Genomic DNA, 17,939 nt, shown 5'->3' with positions numbered 1-17,939 from the left:
GGAGTGGGGTATCTATTCCAGCCAGAGTCTTGGTTAATAAGCTTCTAGTGCTTTAAAAGAAGTATTCAAGAGCAAGGCCATCTTTGAAGACCACGTCTAGCCCATCGGCCTAAAGTTTTCCCAGTTGCAATGGCTAAAAGAGTGTCCTGAGTTAACCTTCTCCACAAAGGTAAATCCTACACTCAGTAAAACCCTGGACTGGACAGATGGGCAGAAGGACGAGGGACCTAAGGCTGTCCACTGGCTGGCTCTGCCCAGTGTCCCGCGGGCTTATCCGGCACACTTCCCTCACTTCCCAAAGGTGATGTAATAAATAACATTATTTTAACCAAAAAAAAAATCACTAGAAAAGTAAATGTGTTGTTACCCACAAAAGACGGAAAGAAAGACCTTGTGTATAAGCCAAACACGGCTCCGCGGCAACGCACTCCATTGCCTTCTCTTCCGTAGGGTCCCTCGCCTAGCCAGCCATGATGAGGGACGGCCGCGCGGTGGCGCTGTCTGCCAGCTGCTGCCTGCCAGCCGGCGCTTTCGAGTTCCACCAGACTGGAAAGTGTGAGACGGGGCGCTGCCCAGAGGTCCCGCTAGCCTCCCAGAGGAGGTGGCGTGAGAGGTTCAGGAGCGGGGCTTGTTCACACGGAGCACAACTGGCAGCCACGTGCAGCTGCAGGCAGGAGCTGGGAGAGCCGAGCAGAGGGAGGGCGGGCCTGCTCTGCTGGAAAGCGTGGGGTGGCTGGAGGAAGGCAAGGGGGCATCTCCCAGCCCAAGTGCCTAGAGCTGGGACCCCCGTGCTCAGGCTGGGGACCATGATCAGGGAGGCTGGGCTGGGAGCTGTGAGACCAAGTCAGAGGGCAGGAGCAACCTGGAAGAAGGCAGGGTCTCCCAGGGAGGTCTGGGGCATCATGGGCCTTGCTGCCTGGATGTGTGGAGGGAGGCATCTGGTGTGGGTAGATGCTGGGTGACTGAGGATCTGAAGGGTGCGTTTGAGCTCTCTGAGACTTCTCCCCCACACAACAGAATGTCCTGATTCCCTTCTCTGACGCTTTTTCTGTCTTACTACTGGGGCTTTTCCCACTGAGTCACACCCCCAGGCCTTTTTAGTTTTCTTTTGAGGTAGGGTCTCACTATGTCGCTGAGGCTAGCCTTGAACTGGCGATCCTCCTGACTCAGCCTCCTGAGTAGCTGGGATTACAGGAGTGGCCACTACAGCTGGCCTTATTAACCTCTTTATATATAACTTGTGACCATATCTTCAAGAGTCTCCTGGGAATAAAGCAGGGGTCTATTTGGAGAGAGAGTCACACGTCTATGATATATCTACACATTTTAGACTCACTGACTGGCTAATGTTGATTAATGGCCAGGGAAATGTCTCTTGCCATTTATGTGTCTTAATAAATGGTGGCCTAGTTAACTAATGGCTGCTATCTTAAGTGACTGGTAATATACCAACATATGTATTTTGCTAGCCAGGGAAAACAATTCATCTGATTTATGATCTTTACTCTTTGACCTGGGAAGGAGACATATACTTTAAAATTGGTTTTGATGTCTCCACATGTAATTTAATGAGTGCTATTAGCTCTAAATGCAGGGTGACCAGCCAGGCTTGCTTTACTAAGTGTCTGGGTGGTGGGCAGCCTCAGCTGGCTGGGCCACTCAGGACACTTCCAGTCGAATCTCGGGGATGTGCATCATGAGTTGTCCACGGAACAGCGCAAAGGTTGTAGCCAGCTACCCCTGTCAGTCAAGGTGTGTCCACGGATACAGATGCCTCTGAGTCAAAGCTTCAAACAGGAGGTGGTGTGTGAAGCAGCATGTTTAAGCTTCAGTCACCTGCTGTCTCCACTGCATTGAACCATGTCCACCATTAAGTGGGAGCTGAGGAGACGCCTCCTCTCCAGAGAACACGCTGGAGAGGGTCCCCACTGCTCAGGCTGGAGAATGCGTGCTTTGGAGATGATGACGCTTGAGAAAGGAAAACTAGCAAAGCACCAAGGACACAGGGTCCGAAGAAACTGGTGGAAACGGAAAGGAATTGCTTTGGGACCAGAACAGAAAGGAAAAACTCCTTCCCTTGGGCTACAGACTGCCTGGGTATCTTGGTTAATTCAGGGGACACCTCAACACAGGTGGACCTAGCAAGCACAGAAGGTGGACAGGGTGGAAGGGTTGAGGACAGGGACCCCGAGGCTCTGCGAAGGTGAGGAAGGCAGGCTTTGGACGGCAGGTGGCAGCAGCCACACGCTGACCGGGCAGGAGCCTGCTTCCTTTCTGGATCAGAGAGAAGCTCCTCACATGGGAAGAAAAGACAGTGGCTTTGTGGAACATCACTTTTTACTGAGGTCTTCTCTCGAGATGGCCGTGAAGCCACAGGTGAGCAATGAGAACGTCTGTACTTCAAGATGTTGCACACACAGGGCCCAGCGAGAGGTCCCTGGAAGGAGTTAGCATCCGAGTGTTTGCTGTGAGTCTGGGCTAGGACACTGGACTGTGTCCACTAAATGAGGGGTCTATGAGCTTTCTGTAAAGGGTCAGATAGCAAGCGTGGCTAGGTTTGTGGTCTTAAGATTTCTGTGACAATTACTGGCTCAGCCACTATAACACACGAGGAGCCACGGACAATATGTAAGCAAACCCAGGTGCATGTGTTTCAATAAAACTTTATTTACAGAGACAGGATTGGGCCAGATTTAGCCCATGGACAAGAGTATGATGATCCCTGCACTAAATGAACAGAACCCTCTGTGTGGCTAAGGGAGCTGTGTTCTCATGTACAGTTGCTCCCGACTTATAATTACTTTGTGTAAGTCAAAAATACCCTAAATCAGAGAGAACTTTCTACGCCTGACCCATGTCCCAGCTTGGCAGCACAGTGCACCACAGGCACAAGTTGCTACCCCTTGTGACTGGCTGGAGCTGCGGCCCGTGTCACTGTCCAGCATCTTTAGAGAGAACTGGACCAGGCCAGCTCAGGAAAAGGTCCAAATCGAAGGTGCAATTTCTCCTGAATGCTTTTGTGCCATCGCGAAGTCCAAAAGTCATAAGTGGAAGCATCCTAAGTTGGCGTCCATTTCTCACCCTGGGTACGTGGGGGTAACAAGTTCTTCTGGCTCCCTCTTCTGTTATTGGTTTCCAATTACATCACACTGAGGTCAGGCAACATGGCCGAATGACATTGATCCTGGGGTGGGTGTTCTTTGTACCTCGGGAAATAGGCAGAGGTGTGCTTTAGCAGAAAGTGTTTTCTACTTGCTGGGTTGGGGTTCACAGAGTGGGGGTCACATCTGCTGGGTATGTTTTATCCACCTTTTCTCTGTGTTATCTACAGGTATTGGAGAGCGACATTACGCTCCCATACGTCACCGTGGCTTGGTGCTTCTTCCTGTGGTTCGGACCCTTTCCCCGTTAAACAGCTCAAGCTCACACTGCATAAACACGCAGGATGGCCCTGGGCTTCCAAGCCCAGCTCCCCTTGTCGTTGAGCCAAATTGGCCTTCATTCCTTCTGTGGCTTCCTGCCTTCCAGTTCACCTTGTCCACTACTAAGACTGGAACGCCTGCTTTCTTCTCCTTAGCATTTGCCCTGGATCTTTTTTGATTCCCTTTTTCCCAACCTTTCCACATCACATTTTAGTGGGACACACATAACTAAAATTTTAAAAATCCAAACCTGTGTCTTTTGAAAGATGAGTCCAATCGTCTGATGGCTGAGTTACTCCAGCTTATTTCTGCATTTCTCTTCCATTCATTCATTCACCCTTGCTCTCTCTTCATCCTACCCCCTTTCTTATTAGTATAATTATCCCTTTATGCTCACTAGCATATTTTTAAATAACTTCTTTTTTTCCCTTTCCTCTTGATGTATCTTCTACATAGATCCCGTAGCAAAGGTTTCAATGAGTGGTAAACTTGAACTCAGCGCAAGATCATGACCTAGACTAGGGATAGGCAAAGGATAGCACAGGTCCACTGTCTGTTTCTGGGAAATACACTTGTACTGGGGCCATCTGAGTCTACTTTGGTACTTCCATGACAGGGTCACATAGTTGTGACAGAGGTCACCTGGCTCCCAAGTCATCTGGGGCCACAAGAGAAAGCTGGCCATTTTCTGTCCAGTGCATTTCCTATGGCACTCTGGAGACAGCAGTCCCTGGTCTTCTGCTAGTGCTAAGTCCACTGTCCTTCTAATTGTCCTTTCTGTGCAGGGAATCCACCTCCCTCTGGAGTTTCTCCTGCTGGATGGTGCTCTGAAGGTAAGCATATCTACGTGACGATTGGACAGTGTTCACTGTGTGACATTCAGTCTTTTTCCATTTCTGAAAAGTTCTCATCCAATACTCTTTGCTATTACCCTTGCCTTTCTTGATTTCTCCTTTGGTGATTCCTCTTAGAAAATATTAAATTTTCATTCTCTTTTCTATGTCTTTATCTTTCACAGCGCCACCTCTCTGCCTTTTTATGCCACCTGCTGTGTGATTTCCTCACATCCAGTCATTCACTTCATTAATTCTACCTTCAGTTGCATCTCATCAGTTAACCATTCTACTGAGTTTTCATTTTAATGTCTGTATTTTTTCATTTTAAACTGTTCTATTTGATTCATCTTTTAAATCTGTCTGTTCTTTGGGAAAGCTATTTCATTGTAATAATTGCCATCCTTTATTAAATATCAAAAAGCTTTCTCATTTTGTAGCCTCACATAGTTTCTTTTAAATAAAATTTTTGTTTTAGATTAGCTTTAGTTATATAGAAAAGTTCAAAGTTAGTATAAACTGTTTCTATACACCCTGTGTCTAGTTCCATATATATGTTATTGGTTATTCCCCCTTGTTAACATCTTACAGACGGTCAAATGTTTGTCTCAATCAGAGAACCTGTGTTGGTACATGACTATTAACTATACTCCACAGTGAACTCAGACTTCACTAGTTTCCTCTAACATCTTTCCTCTGCCATGACCCCATCCAGGACAGCCCTTGCATTTAGTCTCCTCAGACTCCTCTGCACTGTGAGTTTCTAAGACTCCTTGGTTTTGACAATCTTGAGTTTTGAGGAGGCTGGTCAGGTATTTTGTCCCTCGACTTGGGTTTGTCTGATGTCTTTCTCATATTATTTTATGTCTCTGTAGTTTTGTGGATATGATCTTGCCTCAGTGGTAATCTGTTTCCTTATGAGATTTGTCCCTGTTTTATTTTTTGCTTTAGTGTGATCTTATCTTTACTTAGGAATTGCTCTCTTCACCTCCAGGCATCTGGTGACCCTGGTTAGTGGGAGGGTCCCTTGGAAGAGGCTTTAGGTTTGTTCTTGCAAAACCCTGAAAATTGTTCAACAATCCGAGAACAGTTTTTATGTTAATTTCTGTGTTTGAGATTTCTGGGACAAGATAAGAGTATATAAAGTCTTGCCTGACCGATGCAGGTCATGGGTCTGGATTTCTTGCAGATGATTGACCATATTCAACACCCTATCTCTCCATCCAAGATCCTGGAAGAGGGCAAGTTCCATGAGCAAGCTCCTGAGCAGTGGGTGGAGTTTTGTTGCCACATAGTGCCTCCAAGCCCTGGTCTTTATGCCAGAACAATTTCAGTTCCCTGTCTCCCAAGGGCAAGGCCATGTCTTCATCCACATGAATCTATATGTGACTGCTCTGCCTTTGGTTCCTCCCTTTATCACCAGCATATGGCATTTCTTCCTCCTTCTTGGTCCTTGGCTGTGTATAAGCCAGGTTTGTTCCTCAATTTACGTGTAGTGTGACATCAACATCAGTTGAATTCGCCATGTTGCTGGAAGTATTAGTGACACACTTTAAGCTTCTTGGAAGAGCTACAAACCATGTTTTCTGCAGTGACCATGCACAACGTGGGACACACAGCTGCACTCTCTCAATAGCGAAGGAAAGAATGAGGGAGGAATGAATGAGCGAGTGGAGATGAAGAGAGCTGAGCACCTGCAGCCTTAGTGAGCCCCTACGCAAAGTGCCGAATGGGTCCAGGAGATTGGGAGCAGACGGAGCGGGCGCGGCATCCTCCTGCTTGGTGCTCTAAGTCACGATGGCCCTTTCTGGTGCTGCCCTGCTCACGCTGAGGATCGTGACTTCACTGCTGGCTTCCCTAATGGAGCTGCCCGTCCACTGTGACCACCTCACAGTGTGACTGCCTTCTTTTACTCCAACAGGAGTGAACTGAGCACCTGGCAGGGACTCGACACAAGGTACGGAGCCAAAGTTTCATCCTGGAGCTGCAGATGGGGTCCTATGGCAAGACGCTACCTCTGCGTAAGGACACGGCGGCCCTCCTCATCTCTGTAGGGCCTGCCTCTCTGGACCCCACACATGAACACTGGCTCAAAAGCACCAGCATGATGGGAGAACGGGAAGCTGCATCCCTTGAGCTCACTGTAGGAACAGGCACTGCACTGGCCCGACCACCTGCTGGGCTGAGCACCCCCTGCTTACAGGACAGCAGGGCCTCTGTCCAGCCCATAGTTCCAGGGCCTCACCTCTTGGCTGCCCAGGTAGGAAGGTCTCACTTGCCACTGCCCTTGGTCTCTCGCCTCCCATGAAGCCAGAGTGTAGCGTGAGCTGAAGGCTAGTGAGGTTTGCCCGGGGCCGTCCTGAATCTGTCACATGAGTAAGATCACAGGCCTTCAGCAGGGAAGGAGCCAGGTCACAACCTACAGGTGGGTTCCTAAGTGGGGGAGGTGGCTGAAGAGCGGGGTCTGCTGAGGGAGAGGGCTCCTCCCCATTCCCTGTCTGTCGCCTTCACTGCAGGGACCCGCCACACTCTGAGTACACAGTGACACATGGCAGAAGAGCTCCAGAACTCTGCACCCCCCAGCTGTGGGGGCTCCCTGGGCCTGATGCCCATGTAGCAGAGGGTCTCGGTGGCTGGAAAGGCCAAGCCCAAGCCCAGGTGGAGGACCCACCGGGGACTTGTGTGACCTTGGGAGTGTCTGGGAGGAAGGGAGGAACGGGGACAGAAGTGTTTTTTGCTCCAGTTCCTTCAGAAATATTCATCAAGATTAGCAGAAAGTGCAGGTGACAGATAGAGGGATATCAGAGTTGACGTGGAGATGTCACGGGGGACATGGTGCCACCAGAACCGGCCCGGCCTGTGAGCGCAATGCCTGCGGCAGGGCTGTCACTTGTGGGCGCAGAGCTTGTGTGGCCTGTGCCAGCTCCTGGGCTCTGGGAGGACCTGGCCTTTGAGAGCTTATAAGGTCAGCCCCTGGGGGCCCCTCAGCCCACTGCGTGCTGCCTGACTCCGAAGTTCCTCTCGGTCTAATGAAGTCAAGATCAAAGAGGCTGCGCCGGGGGGCAGAGCCCAGTGCCCCCCCCCCACGCCCTGTGCTTGCAGAGCCGTCTGCAGGGCGTTCTGAGTCATCATTAGCCTTGTTTTTGGTGACATTTCTAACATTCTAAAGGCCCTTCCTTCCCCATCTGCCACCTCGGCTGATTTGGACAATTGGCATCCTTTTCAGGATGAAGCAGAAGACGAGGGTTCAGGAAATGGCTGCGACCAAGAGATGGGCGTGGGGAGTGGAGAAGAGGTACACCTGGACCTGGGACATGCAGCACGCACACTTGAGGGCCTCGTGGAGCCTCAACACGGAGGCTCAGAATTCCGGGACCGACTGGGAAGGGTCGTACGGAACAGGCAGGGACGTGGACGCACCCGGCTGGTGTCAACACGTCCCTCTGGGGCACACCAGGGCCCCACGTCAGTTCACAGCCAGGGAGGGTGGAAATGGGGTTGCATCAGTAAGTGGTTCCCAATGACCAGGGCCAGCAGGCACAGCGCTGACTGTCGGAGGAGGGGGAGCCATTTCCTTGGGGTGGGGGCAGAACATTTGGGAGTTGTCCCAGTCTGAAGGCGTGGAGCGAGCCGCCTGACTTGAATGGCGTCTAGGCGATTATCAACTCCCAGGGATGTAGAAAGTGCACAGGCAGCTAAAGCTACGCCGCTGCTCCCAGAGGCCTGCACCCAGCTGACCCCGCTCACTGTCCCCACTCATTGTCCTCGTCTCTTGGTGCCCTGAGGACCTTTGCATTTGCAGCTCCTTGGTGGAGCTGCCCTGCCTGGCTTCTGAGGGACTCGTGTGATCCCACGGCTGTGCCCTGGTGAAGGCCCCACTTAACTCAGGGCGGTGGAGGAGGAGAAGCAGGGACGGGGCCCAAGGACTGTCTACCAGGGTGGGGAAACAAGGTGTGGAGGAGGACAGGAGCTTTGGCTTGGTCAGCTGGGTGCAGGGTGGTGACAGGGAACCCTGGAGGAGAGGCAGGTCCCACCCAGCAGCAGATGGAGACAGTAAATCAACCAGGGAAATGCCGGGTGTGGGGATCCTGGGAACACTGCACGGAGGGGCCTGGAGGGAGCAGACCCAGAGGAGCAAACTACGGAGAGACGTCTCGGCTGGAGCCTGACAGACAGAAAAGAAGGCCCAGGAATGGAGAAGGTTGCCCAGGGAGCGGATGCTAAATGGAGGGAAAGGAGGCTCTAGAGACTGAGCCCCAGGGTCACCGATGTTCAAGAACGGGTCAAGGGTGAGAAACACCAGGGTGTCCTCCGGGAAGCAGGAGAGCTCAGTGAGAGACAGGAAGGGAGGGCTGAGGACACAGGGAGACATCAGATCATCAGTTGCTGCCCCTGTTACACCTTTGTCTTTGGTCACACACTGAATACAGCCTGCGATTATAACACGGTTATAAACACGTTCTGTCTTCAAAATGGTCACCCATTAGACAGCTAATGGCACAAACCCACTTCTTTGACTGAGGACCTCTGACAGGTGTGACCTCATGCCTGACTCCCTGTCCCCAGTGGGGGACATAACCATCAGGACCAGGCAGCTCACCTGGGCAAAAAGCACATCCGCAGGCACCCGCTGACTCACCTGGCGCTCTCAAAGGTGGCAGATGCTGTCTTTTCTACAGCCCCAAATCCAACTCCAACAGCAAGACCCTCTGAAAGAAACACACACAGAAGAAAACACGACAGGTTAAGAATCATTTTCCCAACGGGAACATGGCCATCACCACTGTGTTGGGCCAGACTGCCTAAGGCGCCTGGAACACAAGATCAACCCAGCTGCAGCGGAAACCAGGGTCTCGCCAGCAGTTCTGGGGTCGGGATGGGGAAATTTCTGGCCTGCCAACTAAAAATGATTTTTAAATAGTTTTTTTAAAAAAATCAAAGAATAGTATTTCATGACGTGATAATTCTACGACATTATGATTTTAGTGTCTACCAATTTTTATTGCCACACAGCCAGGCTCATTAGTTGGTGACTTATGTACCACAGAATTCATACTATGTAAGCAGAAATCAGTAGCTATAACAGACCAAATGTCCTGGAATCCTAAAATGTTTACTAGCCCGCCCTTCAACAGAGTTTGACGACCTGGATGTGCGGGGCTTCTGCTTATCAGCTCATGCAACAGAGTCCAAGATTCAGATAGAAGCACAAGGACGTCATTGGAGACCAGTCAGGTCCTCATAGTTACAAAGTGACTGAGCCCCTCCAGACACTTTACCTATATCCCAGGAAGGAAGTTAAGGCAAACCATGTTCTTGATTGAGCCTTTCCAGCCCTGTCAGGTCAGACCAAGGGCTTTTCTAAAGGACCAGGGGGAACCATTTGTTTGGTCCCAGAGATTGAACCCAGGGGTGCTTAACCCTGAGTGACATCCCCAGCCCTATTTATTTTGAGATGGGTTGTTGCTAAGTTGCTGAGGCTGGTTTTGAACTTTCCGTCCTCCTGCCTCAGTCTCTGGGATTCCAGGTGTGGGCCAACACGCCCAGCAGAGGGGAGCTTTTTGCTGAACAGGGAAGAGGCCAAAGCCTCCTGAGCGAGAGGGGCTTTCCAAGATTCGCCGTCTCTTTGACATGTTTCTTTCCTGTGTCCTCTTTAGTTGGAGTCCCAGGACACTGGGACTGTAAAACCTGACCCCTGAGGCACGTGAGGACAGGAAGGCTGCTTCTGATTGTCCCAGGTTAAGGAGAAAGATCTCCTTGTGGCCCAGACTTGGGCCACAAGACCCTGTGAAGGTGTGACGGGCTCCCTTTGGCCTCACTTTGACTTTTGTGCCCCATCTCCTCTTGGGCCTTATGGGGCTACTGTCACCACAGGTTGCCTGCTGGTTGAGAATGTGGAACTCTGATTCCCCATCCAAGACCTTCCCAGACTTCTTCTGGAACGCAGAGTTCTAGGACTGTAGAACTGGTGGACATCCCTGAGACCAGTCGGTGTGACTCGGGCCGTTCTGGCTTCAGAAGTCACATGATGGGGAGGAGGTTCTTTCTGAAACCACACAGCAGCTCTCAGGCTCCTGGACTGTGTCTCCAGCAAGTATAAAGCACGTGACAGCAGGCCAGAGAGGGCCCCCGACACTCCCCCAGCAACCTCTGAGGTGAAGGAAGCCAGCCAGGTCAGAGCTGCCAGCAAGACAGGCTTTTCCACGTTAAGGGTTTATTTCCACAATCCCACAGTGCTGGGGACTCGAACTCAGGCCTCCAGCATGAGAGGCAGGCACTCTACCAGGTGGGCTATATGGCCTGCCCAACGTTAAGGGTTTAAAATCGTATTCATTTTAATTCATCTTTAAGGGACCTGATGTCAATTCATCATAATGGCTGTCCATCTGCTGAGTCCTCATTTGTCAAGGTTTTCCTCTAGGGTGACTTCGGGTTCCAAATTAGGTCTTGTTTTGAGATCCTAGTCTGCCCAGGGTTCTCACCCCTGGAAGGTGGGGGCCTGGCGGCCTTCTGTGGGCCAGGCACTGGGTAGCATTCCTGACACCTGAACTGTGGGAGGGAACTCTCACCTCCAGGCGAGCAGAGTGAAAGGGAGTGGGCCCAAGAGCCTAGGTGGGTTCCGATTCTGAGGTCCGGGGCCCTTGTTCTCTAGCTGTCTGCTCCTCTCCATCTCTTCCAGAAATTCTTTCCAAGAGCGGATACTACACAGAAGCCCCAACCCCAGAGTGAGGTTTGGATACACACACAATACTCTAAGATTTCAGGACAGGCTGTGGAAGGGGTCTGTCTGAGGGTTCGGGCAGACTTCCCGCTCACAGGGAACAGGCAGATGTGAGTGGTGGGAACAAGAGGTTAAGGGACTAGTTCTATAAACTGGGTCCATGTGTTTGGTTTTTTTTGTTTTGTTTTGTTTGTTTGTTTGTTTTTTAAGCAATATACCTGCAGCCCTGCCTGGCTTAAGTGAACAGGATATGTGACGTTCCTCAGCAAACCACCTGTTAGTTGCAAGAGAAATGCAGGCCTGGAATGCTGCTGAGAAGAACATAAGTTGTCCTGAACTAGGGGTGGGGAAACTTTGTGACTTTACACAGACCAGATCCCAGGACTAGGGGACATAAGGACAATTCCCTCTAACCATAAAATCTGTAAGAACAGGTTCCAATTAGAACCAGTCAGCATGGGCCAAAGTGACCTAGCGCTCCCATGCACAGTGGGGACTTGAGAGTCTGAGAGCATCCTCCTGTCAGTCAAAAGTCAAAAGTTGAGCCAGGGTGTTCCGTCCAGCGGAACCGGTGCAGAGAAAGGAGACACCACCAATCTTTAGTTGACCAGATTTATTACGTCCTCTCTGTTTTTCTGCCTTCTTTGTTCTGCCTTATCTCCCTTCTACTACCCTCTCCCTTTCTCCTCCCTGCAGGCTCCTAACTTATCAGCCAATTATAGCAAAGCTTTCTCTCACGCAGGAGAGCATGCAGAGGAATGTCAGCATAGCACTATATGGATCACGAGCTGTCCACGTGCGGCATGATATTAGATAGCCAATTCTAGAGCCTGGCGTCAACACGTCATAAGTCTCCAAGGAACTAGTAGGCAAGCAACCTTTATGGGTACTTCCTTATTTTGGTACCCAGTGCCCTTTGGCTCATTGCCAGGCGCCATCTTGTCCAAGATGGCCCTCAATACCAGGGCAGGACCCTCTTTCCCTTTTCCTGGCTGTTCAATAAGCTTGTGCCTGCTACTCGGAGTGACAAGTCTGAAATCTTTCTGGCTTGATCAGCAGAACCTGGGTGAGAAAGGATTGCCAAGGCTGGAGCCCTGTAACTCCACCAGGGAGCCAGAGGCCTCCTTGGTGCAGTGATGGCCACACCCACGGTCAGGAGAACAGGGAGTTAGAAGATGCTCCTGGCCAGCCTCCTACATTCGAGGGGCCCACTGTTTACAAAGCTGCTGTTCTCAGGTCTGTTTTGCACCAACGTGGCCAATGCCATGACCCACTCCCATGGTAACAGAGGGTCTCCAGGATGAAGATCTCCCCCAGGGGAGGTGGGTGTCAAAAGCCAGGGAGGGACTCAAGGCATTTCCTGACACCAGATGTGCATATCCCTTCCTTTGAGAAAATGTGCTCTTTTAAACTATAAACAACAGCTGGTTGGCCCTTTTGTTAAAGTTTCCCTCTAATTAGTCATTTTAATGTAAATGATTGTGCAGCCCAGAGCAACAGAACCTATGTTAATTAGCAAAATAACCCCAGTGAGTTGTTTAGCATGCAGCCCAAGCACTTTGACCTACAAATGCTCACCATAGCTCCAGAAAGGATCTGCTCAAAGTGACACAGCCGTGGAGCGACAGAGCCAGGCCTGTCCCCCAAGGGTCCTCGGCAGTCCCCTTGGTTGACCTAAGCTTGTGGCTTTCCCCCAGGGGTGACATGTGCCTGAGAACAGCAAGCACTGGCATCTGAATCTCTCTGCTTAGCAGAGATACAGAACACAGCGCACGCATCGACCCTCTGGTCTGCACCATAACCTGCGCCAGGACAACAGCAGGGGACCTGCCATCGATCCGCATTCTGTGATGGTGGGCAAAGGGGCACCTCCTTCCTGTCTGTTCTCCACTGAACCAGGGAAGGGAGCCTCAACCGACTGCCTCTAAAGCACATCCTGACCTGGAGGCAGCCAACCCAGGCTCCCCCTGGATTGAGCTAGGGCAGGAGGAGGAAGAGGTAAAGCGGGGGAAGAAGGTCACCAAGTCCCAAGGTGGAGCAGTATCTGGGAGCCAAATGGTTGAGGAGCTAAGACAAATCACACCCATAGGCTGAACATAAATCAAAGACATAAAGCAGGCAGACACTGAAGAGCAACAGATGGCGGAAGGGGCCCGCCGGGTGCAGGATGCGCGGAGCTAAAACGCCGACTGGCACTGGTCTCCCAGGTGCCCCACCGCAAGTGCAAATTAGGAAGGTAATTAAGACGAGAAGACTATGTGACTGGAATGGATTAGTGAGCCGTGGCCCCTTCACAGCTACCGCCAGCAGCCCTGGCACAACGAGAGGGGACGTGAACTGCTGGACCAAGATTGGCAGGTCCTTGATGGCAAGGGCAGGACATCTCCAGCGCCAGCTGCCACTGAGCCCTGACGCAGCCCGGGCAGCCCTCTCCTGGGGCCGGAAGAGGGGCACACCTGCCTCCCGCCACTGCACATCCTCCGACTCCAGCCCTCTGGTGACTCTGCTATGGGAAAGAATGACACAGAGGCCTTTCCTTGAGACAGACCCAGGCTCAGATCCTGGTACACAGGACGACTCTGCTGTGCTTTCGGCGTGGCTGTGCCGAGTGAAACGTCCAGATCGGAGCTTTCCGCTGCTGACATTTTGTGGTGGGGGACGATCCTGGGCAATGTAGGATGTTCAGCAGCATCTCTGGCACGAACTCACTAGGAACCAGTAGCACCCCCTGTTCTAGTGGTGACGATTAAAGATGTCTCCAGAAGATGCCAAATGTCCCCTGGGTATGGGGCGGGGAGACCCACAATCACCAGGGCTCAGAACCACTTGTGGGAACATGGTAGGCCTTCCGCCCTCCACAGTTGTCCTCTCTTCCAAAAATGTAAATGATTCTAGAATATTCTCACAGTTTAAGTAGGTGGGTAGGAAAATAAAGGCTTGCAAACAAGTATCTTCTCCTTCAATTGAGGTCTTACAAGCTCTTTGCTTAAAGGCATGGGGTAGAGCTTGCGGGTCTCTCTTGCCAGTCTCTGAAACACCGACATTGGCGCCATCTTGGCTTTGACTGATGTCTTAGTTCCTTTGGGCTGCTACAACAAAACACCACAGGCTGCATAGCTTACACATGACAGAAATGTGTTTCTCACAGTTCTGGAGGTTGGGAAGTCCAAGATGGGGGCACTGTGAGATTTGGTGTCCTGGTTATAGACGGTGCCTCCTTGCTGGGTCTGCATCTGGTAGAGAGGGTGAGGGGGCTTCTCTGAAGCCTCTAATCTCATCCACATAGCTCTAGTCTCAAGACCTAATCCCCTCCGCACAGCCTCCTAACAGCATTGCTTTGGGGACTGAGACCTTGGCATATGACTCTCGGAGGGACACAAACATGCAGAGCATGGCAGCTGGAGGTCACGGGTGTGGTAACAGAGACAGGAGGGAAGGCTGGAGAAGCCATCTGGTTCAGTTGCACCCACTGCTGGGGTGGACCCTGTCCCTCCCAGCTGCATGGGACAGCCTTCTCTCCAAGCCTGGGATGGGCCCAGCTGTCAGAAGATTCCACATGAGTTGGGCTAAAAGAGACATGTCTGTCCCAGGGTGGTCAGACCCAGACTGAATCTGTGGGGCTGCCATTTCCCTTGATCTGGACTCAGAAGGGCTCACTGCAGCTCGCGAATGCCCTCCCCCAGCCATGGCTTTCCCTCTGGGACTCCTGCTGGACTCCCAGCTAATTAGAAGCTCGGGTCTCCCTCCCGTGCAGCTGCGAGGTCACAGTCCTCTGTCCTGCGCCTGCGCCGGTGTTTGCATACATGTACTGATGGGTACCACTGCATCCTCCTGTTTGGTGCTGTTCAATCTCCAGCTGGGCCTCCGACTGAAGAGCTCGTGATGTCAGTTCTAGAACTCACGGCCAAAAACAGCCGAGGAAATGTCAACGCAAAGGCCACGCAGGAAATGCGGGGCGGAGCTGACTTTTCCTCCTTGATTTAAAAATATGAAAATTAAGATAGCAGTGAACATCCTGTAGAGCCTAAATACAAATGAAACACGCTAACCACCACCACCAGCACCACCAGGGCCCAAGGGTGAGTGAGAAATGACGTGAACTGGAGGGGCTTAGTCACTGCCATCTCCACTGAGGACGGAGTAAGAGAAAACGACTGGAAGAACAGCCGGAGGGATGTAGGGCAAGGAAAAACCATCCTCCTGAGGCAGCGTGGCTTTGAAACACCTGCTTAAACCACTGAAGGAAAGACAAGGGCGGGAACGGTCTCTGGGGGCGGGCTACTCCACCTGGGGAAGACGGTGACGGGGAGAGAAGGGTGGGTGAAGGATGGAGGGGGTGGCCTCGCAAGGTCCCTTCCAGCCAGATGACACTTCAGCACCAAACATGGGCTCAGTGACAGGAGTGAGTCCCAACAAGGCCTCATTGGAGGACAGAAAAATAACCAGGCTGGGGCATCTGTTGCAGGAGGGGGCGGCGGGGCTTGGGGATGGGGGACGGGGGATGTTGGCCCCTAGTTGCATCAGGGGGTCCCCTTGGCAGTGGGGGTCTTGCCTTTGATGGCTTCTCTGTCCCTGCCTGCCTGGGAACTGGTGCTAGGCTTTGGGGGAACAGAAAGCTAGGCAAGAGTGCAGTGTCGCATGATACCACAGTAGGGGGGCCTGGCTTGTTGGGTTCACTGGGAGGATGGACAGGCCCGGCCACAGCTCACCTCGGTGCAGCTCAGCTGAGCCTTCCGCAGAGCGTGTCTGCCCCGCGATGAGCTGATAACCCCTCCTGGCCGGCAGGAAGCGAAATCAGGAAGGCAAGGGACTCTGATCAGATTATACATTTATTAACTAGAATGTTGGTAGAACCAGCTGGGTATCCCTCAGGAAGCCCTGAGGGGCCTGGGAAAGGTTGGACAAAGGGCAGAAAGGACCCTCCCAGGGTTAATTTTCTTGATTCAGTATTCTAGTGTGCACGACTAGCCCTGCTGTTCCTATTGGATGAAGTTAAGTGTTGGGACAGATGAAGAGTGATTTCCAGGAAAGCTGAATTTAACTCAATTCTTTGGTGGGGGCGGGCGGTACCAGGGATTAAACCCAGGGGCATTAAGCCACTGAGCACTTTTTACTTTTTATTTTGAGGCAGGGTTTCACTAGGTTGCTTAGAGCCTAAGTTGCTGAGGCTGGCTTTGAACTCATGATCTTCCTGCCTCAGCCTCCTGAGGCACGGAGGATTAAAGGTCTATACCACCTGGGCAACAAGTGAGTTCTGACTCGGGACCTGCAGAAGAGAAGCCGTGGTGGAAGTCACAGAAAACTCGCCATTCCCTCCGTTTTGCCAGCAGGGGATTTTTGTGAAATCTGGAACATCCCAGGTGTTCTACCCAGGAACTCAGTGGTAGAGCTGGTTTTCAACCCACCGTGCCACAAAGGCCCCTGGCTTCCGAGTCAGAACCAGACCAATCGCAGGGCTACCTCCTCGTTTCCAAAGGCCACGGCCCCAGGGAGTCACTGGCTGCTGGGGTCTGAGGACAGGGCTGTGTTCTGGGGAACCTTGTAAGTTAGCAACAGTGCGCTTTGGGGGCTTCGAGGGCGCTGGCCACCTGAGACACTGCAGATGTGAGGAGGCTCTGCAGACTCTAGGCAGTGAGCAGTGAGGTCAGAATGGAGTTATTTCTCCCCAGATGAGTGTCCCATGGTGAGTGGGCCTCAGGCAGCACAGGCAGGTGGGCTCTCCAGTCTCTCTGAGAAGCAGGGGCTGCAGATGGAGGTTTTGCTAAGCACTGTCCCCCACCCAGTCAGTGGGGAAGGGCTCCCCATACCCCACCTCACGCCAAAGGCATGCGGTCCCCAGCTGCGTTCTGCTGGGGCATGGAAGGGAAGCATGGGGGGCTCTTCTCCAGGGGGAGGCTGGGGCAAGTCTGCCCTTCGCCTGGCCTGCGGTGCCATCCACCTGCACTCCCTGGGAACCAACAGCCACTTCTGGAGCCACCCTGCCCAGAGGGTCTTGCAGCCCCTCGGGAGGCCGGCGGTAGCTGACCTCCGCTCTTCCTCCCCTGATTTCAGGCACTGCAGGCTGAGTCCCCGGCTGGACAGGCTGGCTCGTCAGAGGGCAGGTGGCCTCCCAGGTGACTTGATCACATGTGCAAGGGTCCGCTGTGGTGACCCCGGCCTCCCCTGCCCCGCTGGCTGTTTCTGGAATTCTCATGGTCGTGAGGACCTAAACAAAATGGGAGGAAAGGCTTTTTTCTTAACCCCACTGGAGGACTAGGAATCAAATTAGACTCTGGCAGTTCTTTCGGCATGATGAATAGCCCGGGATGCAGGTCATTCATCACTCGGGTATCTGACTCCCACGGAGCAGGGCTGGCGCCCAGGCAGGAAGGGCCCCGGCCTCAGATCCCTCTTCTCTGCGGCTCCGCGATGCCTGTGTTGGGGTGGGGGCTCTTCCCTGGCCCCAGGTTAACAGGAGCTGTCGCCTTCTTCGTCTTACTCCAGCAGGTGGGCTGCCAGGAGGTGGGTGGCAGCCTGCGGCTCCTCAGGGTGCCCCCCTGGGGCCCTGGCTGTGCTGCTCACGCCAAGGGGAAGGCTGAGAAACGCACACTGGCATCAACTCTGGGGCACAGAAAGGATGGAGATGGTTCCTGACGCGTTCAAAGTGTGGAGACAGAAGACCGAGGGCTCTCTGGGCGGCTCCAAAGGCCCAACTGGACCAGAAGGAGAGGGACGGACTTGGAAGGCCTGACGTCCTACCTGAGCCTCCCGAAAGGGGCCTGGACAGCCTTCGGGGTGTGCCGTGTGCACTGAATTCAGTCCTCTCTGCAGCCCTGGACGCGGCTCTGGCTCAGCCCTGTGGGGACAGGGACTGGTGCCCGAGCCCCGCCAGGCTGCCTGCTCTGCCCGCTACCCTCCCTGGGGACGTCCCCTGCTCAGACCCTCCCCAGCCCTGTCACGGCCTCCAGGCTGTCATCTCACACA

The 17,939-nt window shown here is 52.7% G+C and overlaps 1 protein-coding gene across 10 annotated transcripts in view; it reads right to left on the bottom strand.

Moving 5' to 3' along the window:
* The window catches only part of Slc39a11 (solute carrier family 39 member 11), a 397,212-nt gene that overhangs the window by 54,282 nt on the left and 324,991 nt on the right, over positions 1–17,939 (bottom strand). For all 10 annotated transcript variants that reach the window (XM_047544191.1, XM_047544190.1, XM_047544193.1 and 7 more), the window contains one exon: positions 8,895–8,964. In XM_047544191.1, the coding sequence (XP_047400147.1) occupies positions 8,895–8,964 (70 nt within the window). The remainder of the gene's footprint in view (positions 1–8,894; positions 8,965–17,939) is intronic.

This window comes from Sciurus carolinensis, chromosome 3, assembly GCF_902686445.1.
Source record: "Sciurus carolinensis chromosome 3, mSciCar1.2, whole genome shotgun sequence".
NCBI classification, from domain to species: Eukaryota; Metazoa; Chordata; class Mammalia; order Rodentia; family Sciuridae; genus Sciurus; species Sciurus carolinensis.
The sequence above is the reverse complement of the archived record's forward strand: the minus strand, read 5'-3'. Positions and strand labels throughout refer to the sequence as shown.